Here is a 27,313-nt window from a genome sequence, read left to right on the forward strand (position 1 = left end):
CAGCCGCTCTTCTCTCTCTCTTGTTTTGTTTGTTGTTTTATGTGGCTCATATGACTCTACCGAGCCATCATGGGGCTTCTTCAACCCCCTCCCCCTCCTAATTTTACCGCCTACAGTTGAAAAGAGCAAGTAAGTATGATATCCCCCATCCAAAAAATGAAACAACCTCCACCCCAGTCCCTCTGGTTACATCAGTGGCTTTGTCAGAGAGGATGAAAGGGTAAATGATCCATCTAAAATGAGTCAACTGGTAAATGGGCTGCGCTCCATTGAGCAGATTGAGTAATGGATTTGACGTGCCCACCTTCAAAAGCAGAGAGAAAAGGAACAGAGAGACAGAAAGACACAAGGTGCCTGGCTGAATAAGACCTGAGCTGCAGAGAGAGAGAGAGAGAGAGAGAGAGAGAGAGAGAGAGAGAGAGAGAGAGAGAGAGAGAGAGAGAGAGAGAGAGCCAGCTCGCCGCCGGCACTGGAAAATCATCCTCAGTTTTCTCCTCATCAATCTTAGCAGGTTGCATTTCCATAAAGGAGCAGAAACGCCGCCTGCAGGGGGTCAGCAATGTATGATGGCGTGTTATTCATCAGCAAACAATTGGACATAAAGGGGGGGGGGTGGAACTATTTCTGGTTCGGCCGGCTCTGGTTAATGGAGCCACCGTTTGTATCAAGTGTCAAACAGTTTGTCAATATCTTGATGTGCTCGGTGGTAATACATGGTCATAGCGTCCGATCAACTCTGACTTATTGATCCTGGCTGAGCGATTAAGAGCAAGTGAACGGTTTCTTAATCACCGACTTTCTTGTGCTCCTGCAGAACCAAACAGCATCAACATTTAAATGCAACGTCTCTGTTTGTCTGCGCTTTTGTCCTGGACAGCGACGTGGTCTGCTGCCTCTCCTCAGTGGAGTATTAAGTGGTTTTTACATGGTGTCACTTCAGCTAATGAACAGTGTTGCTTCTGAAAGGCAATCAAATGAATTTTGGAGTCCATGCAGCCCGTCACCCTCCTACATGTTGATTCAGAAGATGCTGCCATAAGCTCCTCTAAACAAACAGCGCTGGGAGTGTGGGCCCCGGCTGGAAGCATGACAGTATCTCCGCTGCCACATTGCTTCTGGAGACAAAGACGCACCAGAGAGAAGAGTGAACAGGACCGGAGTGATTCTGGTTTTTATTTATGGTTCTCACAGGGAAGCAGTTTGTCATATTAAAGAAAACACAGACGGGGTCGATTTTTCATCATAGCTGTGACTGTTAATTACAACAGAAGGGCGAGATCTTTGGGTCCGTGTTTTAAGAGCAATACTCCATCCAAAAAGTGTATTTTGTCTCCCCAGTACTCACTAATAAGAGTCTTGAGTTCACCAAGACGGTTTCCTCTCTCCTGCATCACTTCTTAGTGACTCCAGAATGCAGAAAGGGCCAGCCACGTGTATTTAGCTTGAAGCTAATAGAGACTGACGGCTAACAACAAAAATGCTCTCCTAAAACATCTGTTCAGTCTGGAAGGTGTGTCAGTTATTTGCTCCAGTCAGAGTGCTTCTGGATGACTGAGCGTATGGGAGGATAAAGAGGACATGGATCCTTGTGTTTTTGGACAGTTTCCATGCTGTCCTGAAGCATCTAAATGTTTCACACCTTCAGTGTTCAACATTGCCACTCATGGAAGTGAGGACCAAGTTCTTTCCCCCCATTCAGTTTTAGTTCAAGTCGTTTGAACCCTGCAATTTGTGTTGTCATTGGATTTCATTTGTTGTAATATTTTGTTGGGGAGTTCACTTCTGTGAGTGACGTCGTATCAAGTTCACGGTTCACTCTCACAAAGATCAGAACTTTGTACGTATGCAGTTGCAGGATGTAGCCTGTCCCGGCGCTGCACCGCCTCACGGCTGAGTTCTGAAACATCACTTTATTAACGAATATTTAGAAAAATCAATGTTTGTTTTGGAATCAAAGCAGAATTACAGGAGATAAGAATCGTAGGGAGACCGAATGCCAACAATGACAGCGAGGTTCTGGCTACAGGAAACAGCGAGAGGAGGTTGTGGTTGTCAGTGGTGGTTTCCTCATCCATCTGCCACACAACCACAACCTCGCCAAGAAGTGCGCACACACGCACACACACACACGCACGCACACGAAACCACTCGCCCCCTTTCGTTCCCTTTCTCTCCTCACTGAGAATGTCTCATTCTTCAGTTGCCATTGGTTACCTGGCAGTTCTCTTCTTAATGTCAGTTACCTCCAGCTTGTTTATCCTTTGTAGCAAACACCAGGATCGAAAACCGAGCCGCTTCCCCGCTGCCCACTTCTTCTCAGAAAGGAAGCACACAGGGGCTCTGCTGGGATGTTTGGAGCTGCCGGGGCTGTTATCAGTGTCGTCTGATGACCTTAGAATTTGTTACATCAGTTGTTGTTGTTGTTGTTGGTGTTGTTGCTGCTGTTGTTGTTGTTGCTTGTTTCTTCATCATCAGCTTGCTCCCGTCATCCTGCACTCCACAGTCGCAGTTTCCTCCCTCTCCAAGGCCACCATAATTCATCTGCTCATTCTGTGTGTGTTTACACACTCACGCTGTGGAGACGAAAAGCAGGTCCTCGTAAAGTGTTGCATGTTGGGATGAGGATTTGTTTGAAGGTGACTGTAAGTTCAGGGGAAGTCTCCAGGAAGTGAGCGTGCGTCAAAGTAATGGTGTCTGAAGTAATGGTGTCTGAAGTAGTGTAGTGCGTACGTGCGTGCGTGCGTGCGTGCGTGCGTGTGTGTGTGTGAGGAGAAATGTAGAAATGTAGAGATAAAGATGATGGGGGGAGGGAGGTAAGATGAGGTGGGAAACTGAGGGCGGAGGATAGGGAGGGGAAGCGGTTGCCCGTGGATACGACCCCGATATAATTTGATTTGTGGCAGCAGGAAGCAATGAGTGAGTGAGCGTGAAAAAGGAGGGTGGGGGTAGCGTGAGAGGAAGAGGGAGGGAGGATGTGGAAAGACGCGAGAAAGGAAGAAAAAAACCAGGGCGAGAAAAAACGAGATGATGGAGGGAGATGAGATCGAGTGAGAGGGAGGGATGAAACGCAGAGATGGTGGGAGAGAGGAATGGAGAGATTGAAGGTCTCCTCTAGCTTTCACTTTATCTTCTCCTCTCCTTTCCTCAGCCACTTCAAACCTGAATGTAAAGTTAAGGGAGGGCACGTCTACTTTCATCATACACACCTGCCAATTCCTGGGTACACCTGGATATTTATTTATGAGGTACACTTTCACTGTAGGCTCTAAAATGTAAAAGTCTGAAAAATCCTTCAATTGATGAACTTCAAGCTAAAAATATTTAGCTGAAAAGTTGCAGAGCAAAACAATATCATGCCACTGTACTGCAGTGCTGGGTGACTGTACCTCACTGGCCTGTTCGTGCTGCCAGACGGGTGGATGTGCATTTTATCACACACACATCCGTCACACGTCGTATCACAGGAGTTCGGTCTCATTTGTTTAAAGCATGAAATAAACAACACTAAAATAAAACTGCATGTTTTTAAGACTGCACTTCATGTTTTAGTTGGAAAACTTGAGAACAGTAATCTCATCTCCTTTTGCCAAGAATCCTGCTGCGCCCGTCTCCATCGTCTCTTGAGTTACAAGTGTCAGGCTTTTGGCAACGCTCTCGTCCGGAGTTTTTCACCAGCGAGCTTCATCTCCGCTGCGTTACCTCTGCAGCGCCAGACTGCAGACTGATGAGTGGTAGAGCTGCAGTGTTGTGTTTTAATTCCCAGGTGATTGGAGAGTGCCAGTGACCCCTTGACCTGACTCATTATCTCAGTCACTGCTGATAATAAAAAGATTCCACAGAAAACTGTCCCACCTGACGTCCGCTGCTCATTCTTGCTGCTTCTGTCGGTTGCAGCGCTGCTTTCTATGTCTCCTGTAAGATCAAGTATGAAGCCAGATCTTCTTCTCTCAGTCTTTCTGTGCTGTGTTTGCGTGATCCTGTGTGTTTGATCCCAACAAAGCCGAATCTCTCCGGGCTGTAAATACCAGTTGGTTCTGGAAGGGAAGCGCTTCTTCAGCCAACCAGCTGACACGGGGGGACGCTGCACTTCAGTAACACTCGCAGTGCTGCTCTTCACAACTCAGGGGGTCCTAGATACCAGTGTGTGTGTGTGTGTGTGTGTGTGTGTGCGTGTGCGTGCACGCATGTGTGTCTGTGTAATAGGGAATGAGAGATGTATAATGTGCGACAGAAGGAGAGAGTGGAAGAGAGCAGGGGAGCGTGTGACATAGAACGGGAGCGTAGAAAAGAGCATAACGGAGTGTGAAAACGACATGGAGGGAGAAGGAGACAAACTGAGGGCTTGAAGGAGGAAGTCTGTTCCCTCAGAATGCCTCCATCTTGTATCTTTTATTTCATTACACTCCTGAATTCACATCTGAAGTGTTGAAATGTTAAAAGCAGATTTATACTTTCTATCAAACTTAGGAACAGTCTGTGGTGGAGGATTGCTTTCTCAAATCAGGATGAAATACTGAGAACTACCATGACATCATGTACAAACAGTCATGGTCCTCAATGGGATAAAGGTGACCACCAGAAGGTCAAAGGTCACAGTTGTACTGAACGTCACTCATTTCCCCCGACATCTTTCAGAGCTTTTCAACCACAAGGTTCAAAGTTCCTTGTGAATCAAGAGGTTTTCTCAAGTCCTCATCTGGCCCAAACTATTCTAGGCTTCATGTGCCCGAGTTCACAAACTCACAGGAGTGAGGTCATGTGTGAAATATTGGATATTAATAAAATACAAGCAATAATGTCCAGTGTTTACGTCATTTACATCAATATTCCAGACCAATAGTGTCCGAAGCATCGCAGGTATCAAAGAGGAAGGATCTCCGACCAACTGCAAGCATTCTACAGATGAAAGCTTCAGCATCAAAACTCTGTTAGCTGAATTTCCCTCCATTTCTCTTCTCAACCAGGTGACGTTCACCAAGCGGAAGTTCGGCCTGATGAAGAAGGCGTACGAGCTGAGCGTCCTGTGCGACTGTGAGATCGCCCTCATCATCTTCAACCACTCGAACAAACTGTTCCAGTACGCCAGCACCGACATGGACAAGGTTCTCCTCAAGTACACCGAGTACAACGAGCCGCACGAGAGCCGGACCAACGCTGACATCATTGAGGTAAAGCGTGGATGTGAGGGGGCGGGAGGAGGGGTTGAATTAGTCTGAATGAACTGATTTCATCTCAGTCTGAGGACTGTAAAATATCGATGTATTTTGAGTCACTGGCAACTTTGGAATGTCCCACCTGGATAGTTGGAGGTTGGGATGAATGTTTGATGTCACTCAGCTTGGCAGCTGCTGATTATTGACTTCAGTGTTAAAGGTTGCTTCATGATTCCAAGCAGAAGTTTACTTTCTTTCACTTGTTTTTTTCATGGTACTTGATTCCATGTCATGTTAGCCTTCATGCTAGCTGCTAGCGTTACCTGTCAGTGCTCTCACTGACAGCTGGCCTGTTGACCTCCTGAGCTCCACTTCTTCTCCCGCTTGGTCTCCACAGCCTCTTCTTGTTTTTCTTTTATTTAGCCACTGGTTGAAGCTGACAGTCGGCCTTGGTGCTTGTGTTTCTATGGGATACCGAGTCCCTGGAATCGCCAAAAAGGTTCAAATGCCAAGTTAAAGCTCTGGTGACTGAATCATGTGGTGTGTGTGTTCTTACTGTTAGATCTTAGGTTCTATCTGTGGTCTCCCTCATGACCAAATCCACCCATGAGCACCCAGGGAGGGCAGAGGTCCAGACAGCTGGGCCTCTCCTCCCACCCCCCTTCCTCCTTTGGCATGGGCCCTGTTGTTACCCAGAGACATTTCCATTAACGACTACAGCAACTAGAGGACAAGACCAGGAGCCAATAGGAAGCCTTGTCCACACAAACCAAGACAGAGCCGATCAAGAGGCAGAAAATAATGTTTTTTCATTTGCATATGGACTCGAGGAGGTCAGTGATGAGGCTAGCAGAGAAGGTGTGAGGTCAGTCCTTCAGTTTCGGTTTTTATCTTTCTCTAATAGGAATACGTTTTTTTTCCAAAGGCATTCATCCCTGTGGGAGCAGGCTTCAGTGGAGCTTGTCAGGCGAACATGCAGCACATTCACATGCCTTGCTGACCCTTTTATACATAATGGCCCTCTCATGAATTGAACACGAGATGGTTAGGTATGATTCAGCCAGCCGTGTGCTGCAGTCCAGCACTTAGGCTTCATATGGAGGCTTGACTTAAAACTGGATCTCACCCCGCGTGTTTGCTGCTGGAGTTGAGAACCGGTCGACTACAAACATCATCATCATCATCATCATCATCATCACCAGCCTGGGTTTGTTGTCATGTTGGAAGCTCAGATTAAAACACAGCTGAGCAGAAAATTCCTCACCACGACAAACCGGCACTTCAGTCACCAGAGTCATACTTCCTCACCTGCAGCCAAGCAGAAAAAAATCTGAAACAAGGATAAATAATGATTTTTCTTTTTTTCTTTTTTTTTTTACCATCTTTTATGCTGCATCACTGGTCCTGAAACCTGAGTCAGCAGGTTCGGGGCAGTGAGAGTGTAGTGGAGGTTAACACGATACTTCAGCAACAGAAGGTATGACTGAATGTCTGGATCTGGGCAGGTGCTGAGCGGAACATGCACTGACCCAGCTCGCTGAAACCTCACCGGACGCCATGATGCAATAAAACAGTGGCAACTGGAGCCCTGCAGTGTGCAAACCGTTTTTCCTGCTTCCTTTTTAAAGCAGTATTTCTCCCAGAAAGACCCCCAGTTGGGTGAACTCACAAAGCCGTTTTCCCCGGTGACACCAGAAGGCAGCCAGAAGAAAATGTCAGCCACGTACCGTTAGCTTGAAGCTAATGGAGACTGACAACTAAAGACAACAAAGCTGTCCAAAAACACGCATTTACAAACTCTCCAGGTCATCGTCGGCTATAATCCGCGTCTTCTTTATCCAGCTGTATGATCAGTAATCCACTAACACTTCAGCTGTGGTGTGACAGTGAGCAAGTGTGACCAGCTGGTGCATTTAGCTGAACCCACTGACTCTCCCTCATGAGGTCGCGTTGGACATTTGAGGGTTAGTCAGCAGACATTTTGGACGGTTTTGCTCTTGTTAGCAGTCAGTCCCCATTAGCTTCAAGCTAAACCAACGTGGCTGGATCTTTCTGAATCATGGAGTCCGAATGAAGTAATGCAGGAGGGAAAAACACCTCTGTGACCTCAAGACTCCAATTAGTGAGTACTTGATAGCAAAATTACACTTTTTAGGTGAAGTCCTGGTTTTAATTGAAGGTAGGAGGCAGTTTGGTGACATCTTTTTTACCTCCACTTCTCCATCAATTCCTTCCATCCTTCCCTCTCTTCTTCCTTCTAATCTGATGCACTTGGCCTCGTCCATCCTCGTCCCCCTGCCTGTCTCTGAGTGTCAGCAGTAAAGCCTTTCTGTAGGCTCTATCTCCAGCTGCAGATGGCTCTTAAGTGTATGTAAGCTTGTGTGTGTGTGTGTGTGTGTGTGTGTGTGTGTGTGTGTGTGTGTGTGTGTGTGTGTGTGTGTGGCGGCAGGGCGTTGGGCCGCTCCAGGCCACATCAGCTCAAGCTCCACTGGCTCTGTTTTTGTGTGTACATGTGTTTGTGTTTTCAAGTGTGTCCCTCTGTCTCTTTCCTTCTCTTTATGTGTGTTCATTTTCGTGTGTGTGTGTGTGTGTGTGTGTGTGCGCGCGCACGTGCACGAGTCTCTCTCTCTCTCTTTCTCTCTCTCTCGGTTTGCACGCTCGGCGGCGGCCCATGAGAACGCCTCATACAATATTCAGGCCTGGTGAGGCTGTGGGCCGTGTGTTTGTGTGGATCCTACACGGACGGGAGCTTCCCTCCTCTCTGTCAGGCCCTCGCTAACTTTCTCCAGTGTTTGTCCTCAGCTGTCCCCGCCAGATGTGCTGCAGCATACACCTACTTGCTAAGCGGGTGTTAGCGTTGTCTGGGACGACCATTTTCCATTAATCCTTAGTGTTCTACATTTGCAGCAGCATTTGGAATCATTTAGGTTGGAAAAGTGAGTAGAAATATCTATCAAAGTGCTGAAAACACACATGAACCCAACTAATTGAAAAGCATAAATAATTGAATGTTGCGGCTCTTCTAGATTTTCCAGATGTTATCAGATGAAATGGATACAATTTTGGTACTGAGAGGAAGCGTAGGGTTGTGTGGTGCTCAGAGCAGTTTATGTCCTGTTTTACAGCCAAAATGATACCCACAGAGTAGCTGGTACGTACGACATGAATCACCACACGTGGCTCACAATAAAATGTTATTACCTTGTTACGACCTCACTATGACCTTATTTAAGGTATTTAACCAAAAACCCTTGGACTGGGAGACGAGGGAACTGGTGACTTCCTCCCTGACATCAGGACTCGTTCTAGTGCAGCTCTCTTGTTTTCAGAGTTCTCATCTCATGACTTGTCACATTTTAGCTGATGATCAGGTTTATTTTTACCAGTTTCCACTTTAGATAGATAGCTTTCATGCACATTAGGCCTGTCAATAGATGTGGGAATTTGAGAGAGACATTTATTGAGCTGCCTCACCTTCATATTTAAGCCCTTTAGAGGTATAATCTCTTCACTTTTGTGGATGGCTTTTAATGTGAAACAATGGCAGGAAGTGTAAAGATTCAACTACTTAACATTGAGAAAGAGCGGTGAAGTAAAATCGATCTTTATTGTGATTAGGCTCCATCTATTTAAACAGAGCAGCAGTTGTCTGGAACCTGGTCATTGTTATGAGCTTGGATTTGATTTATTCACATTTCCCTCGCTGTGTGTTTTGGTTCCCTCTGTCAGGTTCCTGTGTGGTGCTTCTGGTGGGGTCACATTGACGAGCAGATGTGTTTTATTTCATGTGTGGACAGTTGGTGGTTGAACTGAATTTTAGAGTTATTCTTTAAGTTGTGAGATAATTCACACCGGCACGTGAGAGAGAGAGAGAGAGAGAGAGAGAGAGAGAGAGAGGATAATTGGATAGTCACAAAATGTGCCCATTTGCCGCTCTGCCTCCGTGAGTCTCTTCAAGCAAGTGCTTCTGAGTATAAATTATGAAGTGGAGATGTAGTCACGCAGCCACACACACACACACACACACACACACACACACACTCTTAGTGTATGTCATAATGCATGCACTGTGCAGCCACATCCCTTTATGCTTAGAAGCACTTAAGTTTGCAGTGACGTGTGTGTGTGTGTGTGAGTGTGTGTGAGCTGAGTATTCCTCACACGCTTAGACATTCCTTCACTCCAGTGAAGGCTGAGAGGCAATACATATGCACACACTGATGCACGTGCTGCTTGAAACACTGTGTGTGTGTGTGTGTGTGTGTGTGTGTGTGTGTGTGTGTGTGTGTGTGTGTGAGTGTGTGTGTGTGTGTGTGTGTGTGTGGGCAGCCAGCCTGCCTCTGCTGCCAGAGTGTGTTAATCCGCTTGACTGCAGATCCCAATCAGGCCAAGGGAAGGAAGAGAGGCACAGCGAACATGAGCGAGCAAAATGCTAAAGGACCGCCGATGAATAGCCGAGGAGAGAAAGGAAGATGGGCGGAGAAGGGGGATGCCCTTTTTTCTGTGAGCGGCTCAAGAAAGGCCGATCTTGGTGGTGAACCTCGCTGCAGGGGCTTAAGGACTTAAGGACTTCGAGCAGGTCCTTGCTCCTCCTGGGTCATGGCCAGGGAGCCACAAACACCACATGACAGGATTCATCCCTCTAGATTCTGGTATTGAAACGGCCCCAATACAAAACAGTTAGAGACGACTCTGGAGAGGACCTATGTGGCCCCCCCAAAACACACACACACACACGCACACACTGGGGATTAGATGTCTCTCTATGTTTGTTGGTCCGAGGGGTTCATGGGATTAACGCTTCAGACGAGCAAACGTAGTGATGCTCACAGTCAGCTCCACTTCAGACAATCAAGTCATGGTTTGTTTCCTTTTATAAGAACCCTTAATCTGCTCTAATCTCAGAATTAAAGGTGCCATTGACTTGCCTGGAAAACCCCAAAAAAAACAACTTTTGATGTGTTTGCTGGCGTCTTGCTGCTCGGCTGGTTAGAAACAACAACTGCTGATTTATAATCCAGCAGCTGAGAAGCCTGGCAGCCGGCACCATGGAGCTGCTGTCCCATATAACTGACGTGTGTGTGTGTGTGTGTGTGAGAGAGAGAGAGAGAGCGAGAGATCGTCTTCTGCAGTGCTGGTCGTGACATGCTGCAAAGGGGCATGACATTACATTGTGCTCTGTGTTGAACAGAAGCTGGGACTTGCAGGTTCTCGGGTCAGTTTAACGTCCCAAATGCACTCAGAGACACTTCTGTGCTCCACACCAGGCACACAGATGAATCAACAGTTAATCACTGGTTCTTGCACAAGTTACCTTGTGGTTCAAAATCAAAGTAGTTCTAGTTGGATCGGGCAGCAGCAGCTACCACAGGAGCTAAAACAGCCGAGCAGCCAGCAGTCGTCTGAGCAGGAGGGGACGCATCCATGAACTGTTGGTAGGCTCATATCAGGTCAGAGGTCAAACAGGAAGGACAGACAGTAAAACAGAAAGTGCCTGCTCTGTGCAGCCACATCCCTGTGGAACCCTCCTTCATGAGAAAAGAAATAAATAAAGTGATGATGATAATAGAAGAAAGGGGCTATAAATATGGAGGCGGGGATGTTTTTCTAATATGCTGATATTTTGCACACCTGATTTGACAAATTGTGATATTTTCTGATGTTGATGTCATCTAATTTACATTGAATAACTCATGTCAACATTGTAAATTTGAAAAAAAGTAACAATTTTCTTCACTTCTAAAACATTAAAAAGCCCATGAATTATTGATTTGTTGTTTTTTTACTAAAAAAAACAAACATGAAAAAAACTGACAGGATTCTGATAAAGAAGCCAAATATCTGCTGCTACTGATGATGATAACATTGCTTTTTAACATCGTAACTGTTTGATCTTATTGTGAAAGGGTAGGTATTACTATGTTTACGGGTAGAGGCAGGAAACACAACAAATTATATAATTAAATATAAAGGAACTGAGAAAAAAGCCTTCTGGCCCGTTTGTGATCCGACCAGAAGTTTGATTTCCATTATGTTTGAAATTCAGATTTTAGATTTCTTTTTGCAGTTTAATACATGGAAAATAAATTCTGTTTCCTTGAAAAGCACAAGCGCAATTAATGCAGTGAACTGGAGTGAGGAGGAGAGGCCGCGGCCTGCATCGCTGGAAAAGCTTTGGAACCATGACAGTCGGCACCAAAAAAGTGTTGTGAGCTGAGAGCGGGTCAAAAGAGAAAACAGGGCAGGAGAGGACAGAGGAAGAAAGAGAGAGAGAGAGGTGGGGAAACAGATGAGAGGAAGGAGGAGAGGAAATGGGCCAGCGGGGAGAATTATATACGGAGGCGTTACAAGAAAAAAACGAGAGCAAGAGATGTAAGAAGACTTTCCTACGAGAGCTGCGTCAAAGGTGGTGGGCTGAGAGAGAGCGAGAGCAGCAGAAGCGCTTAGTGGAGAGCTGGGAGCAGGGCGGGAGGACAGGCGAGTGGGCGAGCCAGCCAGCCAGAGGGGAAGGAAGGTAGGGAGGTGGGGGCGTGGCTTACCGGCAGCCGCAGCCAGTCAGAGGGCGGCGTGGTGCTCCGCAGGGTGAATCTTACCCTGGCAACAAAATAGAGTGAGAGGGAGAGAGACGGTGGACAGGTGAACAGATGGCGGGCTGACTGAGAGACAAGCTGATCACGCTCTACAGAGGGTGTGTGTGTGTGGGTGTGGGTGTGTGTGTTTCTTTGAGGAACACGCAGAAACCCAGCTAGAGAGAGACTAATGCCCATGTTTGACTAGAAACTTTCACAAACTATGAGTTCTGTTTAAAAGAGAGAAGCATTTGATGTTCAAAGAATATAGTGTGTTTGTGCGTTGTGTGCTGAGTGTGTGTGTGTGTGTTTGTTTGTCTTACAATCACTTGCCATAAACTGTATATATAAAGGTAACACGCCAATGTCTTAACGAACCAGGCTAGTTAGCTTAGCACAATGACTGGTAGTGAGTGGGAAGTGTTAGCGTAGCTCCCTCTCTGCCTGCATTAATAGCAGGAGGGTTGAGCCTAACCTTGGTGATAAATACCAGTTTAACATGAGGAGACGTTGTAGTGGTAGAATCAGACACGTAGCCGGAACTACTTTCCTGACTGGGAGCAGTGATTTGACGCAGCACCTCCAAAGCTCCACTGGAACTTGGGTCAACAGAACCAAAGGTTTGTTGAGGACTAGAAGAGCGACTGCTGCTACTGATCATGAGGAGGAGGAGGAGGATTCCTGCTGGACACACCAGCATCCTGGACCTGAGCTAGCTGATGCTAACACTTCCACCCACTACCAGCCATTGGGCTAAGCTAACTAGCCTGGACCTGAGCTAGCTGATGCTAACACTTCCACCCACTACCAGCCATTGGGCTAAGCTAACTAGCCTGGACCTGAGCTAGCTGATGCTAACACTTCCCACCCACTACCAGCCATTGGGCTAAGCTAACTAGCATCCTGGACCTGAGCTAGCTGATGCTAATACTTCCCACCACGACCAGCCATTGGGCTAAGCTAACTAGCCTGGGTCTCTGCTCCCAGGGTCTCTGTCTTCTCATCAGTCTGTTAGAGTGATAACAGCTGACTCAGACACAACAGTGTCAGTGCTCCACCAGTTCACGGCTGTGGTACTGTTGGGAACAAACTGGGACAGTGAGAAACACTGAGGTGTATTAGACCTGCTGAACTTCGAGTGTTGAGTATCTTCTTGAAAGCTCTAGAACACGGAAGGCTGCTCCAGATTAAAACTCCTGCTCCGTGTTCTTGTCGTATTGCTGTGGTGTCACAGGTCCCAGCAGCAACTCTGGTGGCAGCGTCAAAGGAGAAGTCTAAACCAGAATGACTCCCAGTGGTCAGAGCGAGCTTCTGTTTGTCAGTTGTGTTGTTGATGGTCCGGTCAAGTGTGTTTGTGTGTCACTACATGTGAACACAACATGTCAGCACAGTTTTGTTCTCCGGGTCTTCATCTCTTTGTGTCCTGACATTTTGAGGCAGGAGGTCCACGCCTCCATCACGACCTCAGCGCATCTCTCTGTCACATGTCCTCATTGTCATGTTGAACTTATTTATTTCCTTCTTCTTTTGTTGCCTCAGTTTTGAGGTCAGAGCGCACGCATGCACGCACACACGCACACACTCACACCTGCACACCGACCGCCAGCACCGTGTGTGTTTTCTATGAACTATGGACAACAAAGCGTGTGGCGGCGGCAGCTCTTGTGCGTTACATTTGCATGAAGCGGCAGATCAGAGCGCCGGCGTGTGTGAGGCTGAACAGCTGAATCAGGCAACTGCCTCGGTGCCGGAACAAATCTGTCTAATAACCTTCTGTGGGCAGATAAAACGCCGCTCTGACTCCGCCATAATAATAACGTCTTGGACTTTTAATGAGATTCATATCAAAGAGCACTGTTGTTATTAAAACTGAACATCTCTTTTCCCTGACATCCAAATGGCATCATTACCCTCATGCCCTCGCCTGGTTGGAGGATTTAAGGCTAATTCATCCAAAATTAAACGACTCTTCTGTCTCGGCGTCCTCGGGGTGCCGGCTTGCAGGTACTACTTCCTGCCGGCGTCTCTTCCAAGGCTGAGTTGCAGGCAGTTGAGTCATCCTCACTTAACCGTGATTATGTTTTAATCAGACCACCAGCAGACTGCAGTCGCATATTTTACAGCAGGTGTTTGTTAAAGAAAAACATCAAGCAAAAAGTGATGAAATAAAAATCTTCAAGTCCCATTCAGAGTTTCCACTCCTCAACTGCGACTTCTTCATTTTTGTGTTGATGATATTTAAATGTGTGCTCCACAGTTTTACATTTCACATCTTATTAATTACTTTCTTAGTTGGTTAGCTGATGATATTTGAGGGATTATTGCCAAAATAATACCGGATGAGATGATTAATCAGCCCTAAAACCCCGGATCTCTCAGTGCCAGTGCGAGGTCACGTAACTGTTCCTTGTTGAGCTGTAAATTGTCCTGCTTCTGTCATGAGTCTTTGTGTTTGGCAGCCATATTTAAGAGATGATTCCCACAAGAGACCTCCTATATGTTTCAGCCAGTAGACGAATCAAATAGCAGCAACATCCCTCAGTGACTTTGTTCCTCAAACATCTCTGATACGCCTCTTCTTTTTTCTTTTTTTTAGTCAAACTCTTATTTTCAGATTGGCTTCCTGGAACAGTTCTACAGATCAGGTTTCTTTACCTCCACCGGGGAGGTCATGTGACCCGTGCCGATTGTTGCCAGCTGTTCTCAGGATGAAACTAAAGCGACTAATTTCTGCTGCAGCTGTGGTTAATATTAAGCCTTTTGGTCGCTATCATCAGGTTTTTTGGGGTTTTCCTGCGTGTTTTGCTCCTCCAGGATGAACCGCCATGGCCATGACATTCCGCACCAGTTTGTTGTTTTAATCAGTGTGAATGAATGAAGTTTTTGTCTTGTTCTGGTTACAGATCAAGCTGGAATGAATTAGCTTCAGGGATTTTTCATCCTTGGTGCAGGTTTGCCGCTGCTCGTTTGTCTTGTGTTAAACGCGGCGATCTGCTTCTCTCCTGTTTCAAGATGATCGTTTCCAGGAAATTCCAGAACAAAGTCAATCAGGGACAGGTTGTGATGTTCCTCTTGTGCACTCGCCTGTGTTTGTTAGACTGAAGTTGACATAGAAATGACTTGGAAACTCTTTTCCGATCAAGGCCAGAGAGAGATGGGCTAAAGCTGGTATTTGGAGGAGACAGAAGGCTCCCCAGCTCCATTTCGCCACTCGGCAGTGTGGTCAAGGACCCACCAGGCAAAGCTCCTTAGCGACCAATCTCGTTTAGCAGAATCCTCTCAAAATAAGAGCCTCTCTGTCTCCCCCGCTCTCCCTCTTTTCCTTCTCACCCCTTCCGAAGTGTGCTAACACTTACGCGACCTGGCTGCCGTTAGCTGCGGCGCTAACACCACCGTGTGCTTTCTAACTCACCCTTTACCCTTTGCTTCGCTCACCCACCTTCCTCGGTGCAAAGCTTCACACCAATTACGCACACTGTTGATTAGATGGTGTGCGCAGAGGTGTGATGCCTCCTCGTGACTCCTGACATGCAGCTCAGGTTTATACTTAGTTTCTCTCTGCCGCAGCGACAGCAGATTCACTCGGTAAAGACCAGGGTTCTTGGGTTCTCTGGCCTTTAATTTCAAGAGCGCCTGCTGGGTTGGCGAGGACACAATCAGTGGAAATGACTTGCTTTCACATGGCAGCAGATGTTTGTATGCCGACTGTGTGAGTTGATGGACACGTATCAGAGGTTGTGTGGTTAGAGGACGCTGGGATCAACCTTTTCCATCTGTTCTCTGCTTGAGTTTCATACAATAAACAGCGCAGGAGTGGGCAGACGTAGAGCCGACAAGTACAGATGGTCTTTGTGTTTGAAATAAAAAAATTGTGTCAAAATGGTGTGTGTGTGTGTGTGTGTGTGTGTGTGTGTGTGTGTGTGTGTGTGTGTGTGTAAAGGAAATCCCAAACTGCATGAGAAATGAAATGTATGTAAATATGCCTCCTCCTTCTCCTCCTCTATCCCTCTCTGACCGCTTCAGACATTGCGAAAGAAAGGCTTTAACGGCTGCAACAGCCCAGAGCCCGACGGAGACGACTCCATCGACCAAAGCCCCTTAAATGATGACAAGTACCGCAAGACCGAGGACCTGGACAGCCTCTTCAAACGCTACGGCGTGAGTACCGCCACACTTTTGTCACCTTGTCTAACCTAGCCTTTCTCCTCTTCTTCTCTCTCTATCTACCTCTCCCTCTCTCTGTCTGCCCTCTTCTTCTTTTGTTCGGCCCACGAAGGCTCTGAACAAGAAAGAGCACCGGGACTCTGAGAGCCCAGACCCCGAGGAGCCCTTCTCCCTCACCCCCCGCACTGAGGAGAAATACAAAAAAATTGACGAGGAGTTTGATAAAATGATGCAGAACTATAGGCTGTCAGTGAGTACCGCCCACCTCTGTGTAACCCCGCCCCCTCCTCATGCTGCTGCCGCTGACCAGACTACCGGAGGTTTCCGGGCTGCTGATGGCAGCCTGACTACTCACAGAGCACTCGCATTCACCATTCTCCTCTCCTGTACCTCCTCCACATCACCCCCTTACCAACAGCACCTCCCCCCACCCACCACATCACAACCCTCCCTCCCCCTGATGGTGCGACTCCAGCTAGCAACGTAGCACAGGCAGAGCAAACCTTTAACCTTTATCTTCATCAAGATTCTTCTCCAAGTCAACAGATGGCTTAGAATCTTGAGGGTTTAAAATATTGACCTTCAGAATAGTGAATTTTATTGTTTAATCACCTTTCACCCTGAAAATCTCCCACAGATCAGAGAAGTTCTTCTTTCCGTGTCCTCCTCTTAGGCAAGTTAACGGGTGCAACGTTAGCACAGTGACGTTAGCTTAGCGAGCAGTAAGCCAAAACACTCTTGCTTTACAGCTGATCAGAGGTTTTCAAAACCACAACAACAGTAATGATAATAATAATCATTGTTATTGCTATTATTATTATTATTAAATGGTAATAAACTGCTGCTGTTATTATGAAGGCAATGAATCCAGGATCAGGCCATAAGAAAATTAAGAACTCAGGTTAAAACTTCAACTGTGGACATGTCAGAGGGTCGAAAGTTGGTTGTTCAGTCAACAAATTTCCAGGTCACTAATCTAATGTGTCACTTTTCTTGAGTCTTTGGCTGCGTGTCATAGAAGTCTGTCCTTCTGTGAGTACAAGGCTGCAGGACTAATGGAGAATAGTTTGTCATCTCTTTTCCGGCCTCTGAATTTTGCCTGCTAACAATTTTGGCAGTGAGTCTCAATTTGAGCTGCGTAGAACTCAGACACAACAGGCAGATTCCATACATCTGAGTGTCAATAAGGGACTCCCAGGACCCTTTTTTTTATTTATTATTTTTTATATCTTAGTTGAAGCAAGATGTCTTAAGGAGCCGAGAACAAGGTCCGCGTTGCTCTTACTGTACTCCTCCCTCGTCATCCCAGCTCCAGCAGCCTGGAGAGCGATGAGGCTCCAGGACACCGACTGCCTCTGTCGTCTACTCACAGTGTGGAAGAATATTCATACAGCGGAGGCAGGAGCGCTAACTCGGTCCCAGCTTTCACAAAAGTTGGCATAGCAACCAGTGTTGCAGAGGAAATCATGCTTGTGTAGCCGACTCTTTAAGCTGAAGTTGAACATCAGTAAAGAAACAAGTGTAGTGCACAAGAGAGGAGAGGAGTTCTTGATGTCATTCAGGTAATGGGGAACGCCGCCGCTAATCGTCCGTGGTCATGGCGTTTCCAGGCTGCTGCTCCTCTGACTGGATGTGCTGCCGACGTTGTCCAGGTCTGCCTCCTGACTGCCGCTCTGTTTTACTGCCGCTCTCCTGTGCCAATTTCTCTGTGATTCATTTTTTTCCTCCGTGCTCAATAATGCCATTAATGTCGCTTTAATGAGAAGCACTCAATTTACAGCCGCTCTTCCTGTCTGCCGTCTCCTCTGATTGGTCACTGGGGAGGCGACTCAGTCACGTTGAGGAGCTGCAGGCGAGTCAGGCAGCAGTTCTTCCTGAAACCACCTACATGGTGTCAGACCGGAGCCCAGGGGTCGGTTGATTCTGCTCGAACGTTTTAGTTTCTCTTAGTAATTTCTGTAATCTGAAGCGCCAACGAACAAAGTCTTAGAGCTCAACACCAGTCAACCACTTCACTCCTGTTATGAAAGCCCACCTGGATAAATGCAGAAATGATAGTCGACGTGAGTGCACATCAAAGTGATTCACCTGAACAGATCAGGAACAGCGCCGAGCAGACAAGGGATGGACCCTGATGTTAAACGGTGGTTTGGGTTACATGAATGTAATCCTGCACCAACTCCCTTTCTAATTTGCAATAAGATTAAGACGTTCCTCTACGGGGCATTTTCACGATTCCCTCGTATGTGCGAGGAGGAAGCGGGGCGCTGGGGCCTCTCACAAGTCTCGTTCTCCAGAAGCGATGCTGGTGAAGCTCATTTCCACGAACCCATCCAGACCCGACGCAAAACATGAGATGTTCCACCTCCAATGACACAATTTCAGGGTCTTTATTTGTTTGTTGTTTTTAATAGGATTTCATGAAAAATGAGGAAACAGCAAGTCACTTCCCACAGGAGACGTTTTTTTTAGTTTTTACTTCATGTTTGCGTCTGCTACGGAGGCGGCAAGATGAAGGGTTTAGTGGACACCCGGGGTTTCCGTCAGTTCTATCAAGTCCGTCCAGGAACCTTCAGGTTTTGGACGGTTTTTGTTGTCGTTTTTCTGGCTGACTTTATGTCTAAAAGGTCTCCAGCAACATCTTGTGCAGGTTAGAGCAGAAACACAAGAATGACCTGCCTCATACCGATGATGTCAGCACGATGCCAGCAGCCAGAACATCCTGGCTGCTCAGGAAGAGTCGGTACCAGAGCAGAGTCCCACAGATGAACATGGGGTCTGGATTCAAGGTTTAATTCCCTCTTGAGTTGAGTGACAGCATGTAATTTACAAAAAGATCCAGGTGGTTCAAGAACGTGAGGGATCAAAAGTTAAGAAAGTTAACCGGAGAATGTCTGACTTGTTGGGGAGGAGCGAAGGAGGCGAGCCTCAGTTTAGTCGGTTCAGTGGATTTCCAGCTCGCCTGGCGTCTGTCAGCTCTGCAGAAGAAAAGCATTCGATCTGCCACCGCTGGAGAGCTGCAGCTTTTGGCACTCATCGACCACTGGATGTCAGCCGGATGCCGCCAGCGGCGAGCGTCCCCGCCCCCTGCCACTGCACTACACTGGCCCTGGGTCCCTCAGCCTGGCTGGCCAAGCACACCTTTACCAGGCAGAGGCGAACCTCCTCTCAGAAGCCTAATCCCCAGCACGACAGCTAGGGGCTGGGATATACAAGCTTAATCCCACTTGTACTAAAATACCCCCGAGGCGGGGAGAAAGTGGCGCGAGAGTGGGCAGCGTGCTTGGCGAGACGAGTTACCGATTCTGTTCATGTAGCCCTGCAACTGGGAGAGGTTAGAGAAAAGGGGAGTTTTGACCAGAGGGTCTGTGGTTTGATCCGTTTCTGGCTCTGAAACTCTTGGTCTGGGAATTGAATAAGAAATAGATTTCCTCCTCTAACAACGACCTCCATGGCGACCCTGCAACTGAGCGTCTGGAGTTCAGCATGAACACGGTGCTGCTGAAACGCTGCTGGAGCTGTGCAGCCAAACATGTTTAATTTAGCTTAAATATTATAATTAAACTAAATCATCAATAAATCCTGGCCCATTTCCTGCTGTCGGAAAGTTACATGTCATCACATCCCAGATCTCCAGGTCAAATGCGCAACGCTGAAAAGATTCTTTTCTCATTTCAGTTCTGATCATAACAACTATTCAGGTCGGAGCTGGTCAAGTAACCATGGTGTGATAAAAGGGGGGTTTCAGTGTGATACTCTCACATCCTGATTGGTTCTGGATCTCACCAGCAGTTCTTTGTCCCTTTCTCTTTAACTGGAGTACAAAGTAAAGGTTCTGTTGCCGCCCCGTCAGACGGTAGCGCACCTAAACACACACACACACACACACACACACACACACACACACACACACCTAAAACCAGTTTGTCACCGGCTTTTAAACAACAAGCAAGAGGGCGCTCATGAGCCGAGCCTGTCCTCTCGCTCCTCCTCGAGCTCAAAGCAGACGGACAGGAACGGTCGCTGAAGGCCATCAGCCTCTGGTTGGTGTTCTCTTTTCAAGCCTAAATAACTGCAGATCAGGACTTGTAGCAGTCTTGCTTACGTTTAATGCATGAGGACCCCAAGTGCCACACATACTGTAAGAGCCTCGGCTTTCCAGATCAAACCTACCTGCTCGTGTGAGCCAAGCATCCAAAGAGAATTGGAATGAGGGGAAAAACAAAGGAACATCAGCAATATCCACTGCGTTCAGATCAGCCGCGAACAAATAGGATGCGACAAAATCTGAGGTTGAAAAAGGAAACAACTTTCAGAGGCTTCCAGGACAGGAGGGGGAGAGAGGGAAAGTAGGCCAGGAGTTTAATTCATTCTGAAATACCCTTGCATCCAGGAAACACACCCTTGTTTAGAGAGCTCCTCTGAGGGAAAATAGGTTAGCGCCCCTCTTCTTGTTCTCTTCACTCAGAGGCCTTTAGCTCCCTCACATGAGCCTCCCGCAAAGCTCCCAGTCTGTTATTTACCTGACAGGTTCTTCGCTGGTTCTCGTTGAGTGTTTTAAGTCTGCAGCGTGGTGGGCAGAGACCAATTAACCCTCCTGTCTGCTATTAGGAGTATCACTGTTGAATGGAGCCGGAGTGGGTGGATGTGAATTCACATGTAATTTGCCAAAGACACAGATTAAAGCTCAGCGGAGCTCAGTGCCAAGCAGGGTGAGGACACACAAAACCTTGGTATTCTGGGGACACAGTGAAGACACCGTGGAGGTCCTCTGGAGGAAAGGCTTCTCTCACTTGAGTGTTGTAGACCAGCGATAAGAACACTTGAAGAATATTATCTGGGAACCACTCGGCTGAGATGTGGAGAGAGCAACTTAGACCTGCAGTCTTAATGAAGACCAGCAGGAGGTGACTTCTGTAGATGGGAAAAGGTCAGATTTTGTAGCAACATGAAAAAATGTATAGAAAAACACCTCCGTCTACCTCCACAGCAGCCTCTCAGAACTCCTCCTGTATACGTTTGTCCTCCTGCTCCCTCCTGTGCACCGTCTCCTTCCTCCTCCCTCACTCTCAGTCACTCCATCCTTGCAGGCTCTAACTAACTCAGTAGCCTGGTTCCCTTTCTATGGAAACAGCACAATTCGCAACAGTTTTTAACCCTGCTTGAGTTTTAGTTTTTTGCCCTTTTTTAAGGGAGTAACTGTGCAAAACAGGAGACGGAAACACCTCGTTTGAATAAACTCTGTTGTAACGAATCTTTAACTCACGTGACAGACCAGCTGTTTCCGCCGCAGTCGTCTTCCTGGATATTACGGAGCCACATGTCCAGTAGTTGTTGGCACCAAAGAACAGTTACATCTAGTCCTTGGAAATAACTCCTCCATTAGCATCTCTGTCCATTAGCATCTCTGCCCATTAGCATCTCTGCCCATTAGCATCTCTGTCCATTAGCATCTCTGCCCATTAGCATCTCTGGGTTTTCTTCTTCTTTGCTACCGGTTACAACCATCTAACGTTGCCTGTACCACCGTCTTCTGATGGGAAGTCACTACGTGACCTGGTTTACTCACTTCAAACCATTATTATTTCTTCATTATTATGGAAACACAGCTAATGAAGCTAAAGCTAAGCTAGCCCTTGGCAAGGAAGCGTGTGGTCTTTCACCACGGTAACGTTCCTTCTGATATCAAGTGTAATGTTTTATCAAAGCAGAAACATTACAGTCGACTCACATGGGGTTGATTTAGCGGGCTGACAACAACAACTGAGCGGCGGCCCAGGCAGCGTGTCGTCAGGCAGATTTCAGCTCGTCTACACTCACTCGCCACTGCAAAGCATCGACTAGGAGATCGCCAGTCCAATCAGGTTTCTTCACATTGAGAGCGCAGGTAGGAACTAGCCTGCTATTTTTAGTTTAAATTATTTCTAAAAGATAAACCGGAGAACTTTTATGTTTGATATAGTTGCTTATATCTCAAGATGAGCTGGATGTCGAGGTGATTCGATACCCGAATGACATTATCAGAAGGTCGTGTTCGCTCTGGATAACCACAGCGTGAGCTTTCCAGCGCTCTATTCTGTGTTCTCATCCCCTTTGCACGAACTCCTCACCTCCCCATTCATCCCTTGTTCATCCACCTCCTTCCCTTCTCTCTGCTTGGCCAGTGTGCAGTGGTGCAGTGCTGTTAGCTGCTACCTTCAAACGCCACGGTCACCACTTAACAGCTCGCCGTCAACTGACCTCTGCCAACTTCCTCCTTACAGTTTTAGATGTCGTAGGAGTCCAGGGGCTCTGGCTCGTGGTCGGAGGGTCAGAAACATCGTCTTTGCCAGTTTAACCTCTGACTTGTTGAAGAAACTTTCAAAATAAAAACATGAAAGATGCTACAGTACTTTATTTTAACTCAAAGGAAGTCTGAGACCCTTGAAATAATTTCACAATGAAAGTAGGAATGGCACCACGCAAGCTGTCACTCACACATCGGGAGCAGCGAGGGGCTCAGGAGACACTTAGGCACAGTTACTGATGGAAGCAAGAATTGAACCAGCTTGTCCTCGGTTGCTAGACGGTCACTGTACCTCGAAGCCGTGCCGCCCCAGAGCTAACATTAGCTACCGAGGCAACAGCACCACAACTAAGCTTCACACTGCTGTTTTCACCTTTAAATGACGCAGTAGTAGAACAAAACATTCAAATATGTCATTTATTTTCCAAGTTTGAAAACCCTCTGCACAAAAGGAGGTGACACCCCAACGGTCAAGTGATATACTGCCCCCTGCTGGTTTGGAGTGTGAAATGTTTCAACTTTTATTAGAAGAACCTACGATGAAACTTTCTTGGCAGGCAGAAGGAAATTAATCTGACATCAAGGACTTGAGAAGCATAACGTGAAGCTAACATCAGACCTATTTCTCACTCTTTCATTCCTCTTTCCCTCAATAAAATAATTCATAGCTGCAAGGAACAGACAGAGATCAAGGGCAGGAAAGTGCCCTCGTCCTCCTCTGCCTTAAACTGGGTCCCCGGAAGTCTGAGTACTGTACAGGCAGCACTGGCCCACATTCCTAATATAGAAGTCGCTCCTCCTTTCAGACAGAGTCGGAACAGGGTGAAATGGGTCGAGCGGCTGGACAACCCAAGGTCCTTGTCCTTGATTTTCCAGGACCCTGGGCTGTTGTGTCATTGACATTCCCAGGTCAGCTGGCGTGATGAGTGAGTCCACTTCAAAAGAGTTAGAATTAATACAAAACGCCAAGATGAGATGTTGAGAGAACTCCTGCACGATGAGGGAGGGGGACCTCACTGCGTCCCAGTGACGAGCCCATGTCAGTGGGGTGGTGGGATGTGGCTGGAATGTGACACGCATGAACAAAATGTCACCAATAACCTGCTGCTGCAACCGGAGTTTTAACCTGGCATGAGATGTGAAAGGCCACACAGCTTCTTGGCCCCTCCCCCAAGTCACTGTGCATGCTACAATTGAATGAATGCGTGCGTGTGTGTGTGTGTATTGGGGTGATTTAAAGAACTGATTTTGAAAACAAGAATGCATCATTTCAGGCCGACTTCCTGTAGTGACGATGCAGGTCGACGAGACAACAGTCAGGGTGGTAAATTAAAAAAATCTCAAAACGAGTTTTATGTCATGCAGGTTAATTTTTTGGCCTGGCTAACACGTTCGAACCGATCCAGCTTTGCAGTTGGAAGTCGAGTCTAAAAACATGCGATTTGAACTGAAACGCGCCGCAGAAGTGATCAGAAAATGTTCTCTGAACGACACGAATCTTCTTTCCCTGTGGTACTAAAATGATTGTTCAGTGCTTCAACCTGAGTCTTAAGTTCCCTCATGCTTGTGTTTCTTTTCTCCTGTTCAGAGAGATCAGGACTTCTTAATTAAGTGTAGACAAACGATTACTCAATAATCTTCGTGACACTTTTATACCCTTAAGTTACGCAAGACTGTTTTACGCATCTGTCAAATCAACGTGTGTGTGTGTGAGTGTGTGTGTGTGAGTGTGTGTCTCACCTGCAGGCTTGTTCTGCTGCTGCAGATGGCTAACTGATCACCTGTCTTTACTGTGTTTATAAACATATATTTAGACGTGACAAAAATGGCAGCTATCTAAGCCCCGCCTTCTCCTGTCTCTCCACCAGTCTGCCGTCCCACAGCCCACCTTCTCCATGCCAGTCACCGTGCCAGTCTCCAATCAGAACGCTGCGGCTGCAGCAGCGGCGCTCCAGTTCAGTAATAACCCCGGTGGCGCCCTGGTCACCACCACCTCCTTTGTCACCTCCACCCTCACAGACCCCCGCCTCCTGTCGCCACAGCAACCAGCTCTGCAGAGGAACACTGTCTCACCAGGATTACCACAGCGACCCGCCAGCGCAGGTAAGAGACAGGATGAGACTGTGTGTGTGTGTGTGTGTGTGTGTGTGTGTGTGTGTGTGTGTGTGTGTGTAGCCTCACGGCACACTAGGGCTTCTGTCAATCAAACATTTCCATATAATTAAATATTTGCTTCAAGCATAATGAAGAGAAAGAAATACACGGAATAAGAAAAAAGCCCCGCCAACAAAAACTTCTTCAAAAAGAACATCAAAGGAGCGAAAACTGTGAAGTGCCGCCCACACGCTTTGATTGACGGCTGTTCTCGGGGAAGTGCAGAAGAGGACACGAATGTCTGCAAATTACCACTAAAACATCTTTTCACTTTGTTTACTCCCCCAAATCTTTTCCCACAGCACGCAACCGCCTACACAGGTGAACCCACATTTAAAAGCCAACTGATTCTGTTCCCATTGTGACAGCGCGCTCACTTCCAACATCGTACTGGACAGAAGTGAAGGGAGGCCGTAGTAAAAGCAGCGTGGAGGGTGGCGACGGTGCCGGGGCGGCACGCTAATGTACAGATCAGCCATGCTGGAGGTCTGAATAAGTGGATCTAGAACGTTCCCGTACTGAGTTCTGTTAGAGACTAACTGTCACATCTCGTCTCGTCATCTCCCTGAAAAACACGTGTAAACAAACACAACAACCCTACAGTCATAGCTGAGGTGGTTGCCATGGCAGCGTAGTTACCTTAAGTCTGAAGGTGCTTTGGATGTTTCTCTGCTGTGTTTAGAAGCAGTTTATAGAGGATTTTCTGAGTTGACAAGCAGGAACTGCCAGGAGAGGAAGGTGTGTGTCAGTAACCTGCCAGTCTGAGCGAATAAACACAACAACAGGGAAGCATCACGTTGTGGGTTTCGGCTCTCTCCTGCGAGCACCCGCTGCCTCTGTGTGGCAAAGCGATCCTTCACTCTCCCGCTAAAAGGATTTGTGCCCCATTTTTGCTTCTCAGACAAGGTTACTTATCAAGCTTTGTTCCGAGCAGCATAATCTCATTGTAAGTCAGAATTAGGTGATGTAACGTGCAACAAATGCATTACAGCATCTTTCATAACATGCCGTTCTCAGAGGGAAGAAGGTTTCACATAGCAGTAATGGACCCCCCCCCTCTCTCTCACACACACACGCGCGCGCGCACACACACACACACACACACACACACACACACACACACACACACACCTCTTCAGCAGTGTAAATGCTCCACTGTACCCTGCTATGTGGAGCAGCGTTGGGTTCGTCGTGTTTGCTTGTTGATGTTTTTCCATGCGGCGCTCCAGCCAGATATTTTCCCCTCATGACACTGAGATTCTGCCTCTGAGGAATCTGAGACCTGAATCTGAACGAGAGGAGGGAACGTCAGTGTCAGCGCAGAAATATGCTGCTCAAAATTTGGAAGACAGGGACTTTAATAAACTTTAATATAACGCAGGATTCTGTGTGTATGTTCCTCTATCACACCCAGATGAAAAGTCCCAGGATGGGATTTCTGGCGTGGATACGACCTCCACCTCCAACATATGTGAGGTTCACTGAGGTCGGTGGTGTCCACTGGATGGATTATTTGTGTCGGCGGCAGCACCAGCATCATGGCTGGAATGCTCCCTGTTGCTGGGGTCATGGTCGTGATGTTTGAATGCCTCCCCACCACCACTAAAGCAGCTTGTCAACCACTTTGAATGAATGAAGTGGGGCTAACTGCTAACCGCTAACCCTAACAAACCAGTGACTCCATCTGTGGTGCAGGCTGATGTCACATCAGTCCTCCAGTGGCCTCTCAGTACAGTCGGGGTGTGGCACCAGACAAGAGCAGTACATTTGGGGCAGAAGTGAACAGGCTCAGTAGTTTCTCAGGAAGTATGACACGGATGGCGGCGAGTATCTGGCGCTCTGGTATGAAAAGTTTAAAGGTGCAGACACGGACATGAAAGGTTATGTCGTTTCCTGAGCAGCTCTGTTAGCATTAGCTGAAGCTAAATACATTCTTAAATATGTTTTTGTTTGTTTGCTGGTTATTCAACTACCTAGTTAACAAGAAGTAGTCAAGTACTGGAGGTACTTTGGAACAGTTTTGATGTACTTTCAGTTTCTCCTACTTTCTTTGTCTACTTAGTTTCAGAGAGAAATATTGTACTAGTATTACTGTCTTTTCTCACTACATCTGACACTTACTCGCAGTAACTTATTGATCCCTCTGTCCTGATAGAAATCAGAAAACTGTGAGTGTATTTTATTGTATTTTTTTTATTGAGTACATTTAATGAACAGTGACTCATTTAAGATGGGATGTCACTAAAGTCAAAGTATTGTTTAATATCCTACCTCACGTGTTTTTACATGGGAAAGAGTAAATCTGATTATTGTAGATCATGTGAATGTAATCTTTAACTGCTTAGGATTTAATGGTAATTTTCAACATTGTTTAATTACTCTTAGGTGGGAACTCATCTTTTTCCCACAATTTAAAATGAGTTTGACATTTTTATCTTCAACATGATGATACGAGTACCATCAAAACTGGGAATGCAGAGTGATGGTGCTTCATAAAGTGTAATGGAGGTCTGGAGCAGAAGTACTTTTTAATGACGCACTTGATTTAATGATTGAAGTGGAAAACTCAGCATTAATTATTGTTCCTTTATCATGTTGTGTTGTAGGTGCTCTGCTAGGAGGCGATCTGGGAAACTCCAACGGAGCATGCCCGAGTCCAGTCCGTAAGTAGCGCGCGCTCACACACACACACACACACACACACACACACACACACACACACACACAGCTCTTTCATTCTACATCTAACAGCAAAATGGTTTTGGAGACCTGACCTAGGGTTGGCAGCGACGCAGGATAATTTATGAGCAGCAGCAGCTTCACTCGCTGCTCACACGAACTCCGGCGCAGTCACGGAAACACCTGTTGGCTGGTGACAGCTGAGGGTCGCGGGACCAGCTGCTCGCCAACACTCCGAAGGACAGAATGAGCTTCAGGTTGTGAGAGAGAAACAGGAGAGAGGCTTTAACCCAACAACAACGACATGA

The 27,313-nt window shown here is 47.0% G+C and overlaps 1 protein-coding gene across 12 annotated transcripts in view; it reads left to right on the top strand.

Annotated features, from left to right (window-relative positions):
- Window positions 1–27,313, top strand: part of mef2d (myocyte enhancer factor 2d) — a 90,982-nt gene that overhangs the window by 41,120 nt on the left and 22,549 nt on the right. For 6 of the 12 annotated variants that reach the window (XM_086217614.1, XM_086217618.1, XM_086217620.1 and 3 more), the window contains exons 3-6: window positions 4,965–5,168; window positions 15,999–16,136; window positions 24,041–24,275; window positions 26,933–26,989. In XM_086217614.1, the coding sequence (XP_086073740.1) occupies window positions 4,965–5,168; window positions 15,999–16,136; window positions 24,041–24,275; window positions 26,933–26,989 (634 nt within the window). Of the gene's footprint in view, window positions 1–4,964; window positions 5,169–15,745; window positions 15,881–15,998; window positions 16,137–24,040; window positions 24,276–26,932; window positions 26,990–27,313 lie in introns of all 12 variants that reach the window. The other 6 variants (XM_086217615.1, XM_086217619.1, XM_086217622.1 and 3 more) reach the window with 3 other exon arrangements.

This window comes from Aulostomus chinensis, chromosome 11, assembly GCF_037954235.1.
Source record: "Aulostomus chinensis isolate RoL2024-O1b breed Wild chromosome 11, RoL_Achi_v1.0, whole genome shotgun sequence".
Lineage (NCBI taxonomy): Eukaryota > Metazoa > Chordata > Actinopteri > Syngnathiformes > Aulostomidae > Aulostomus > Aulostomus chinensis.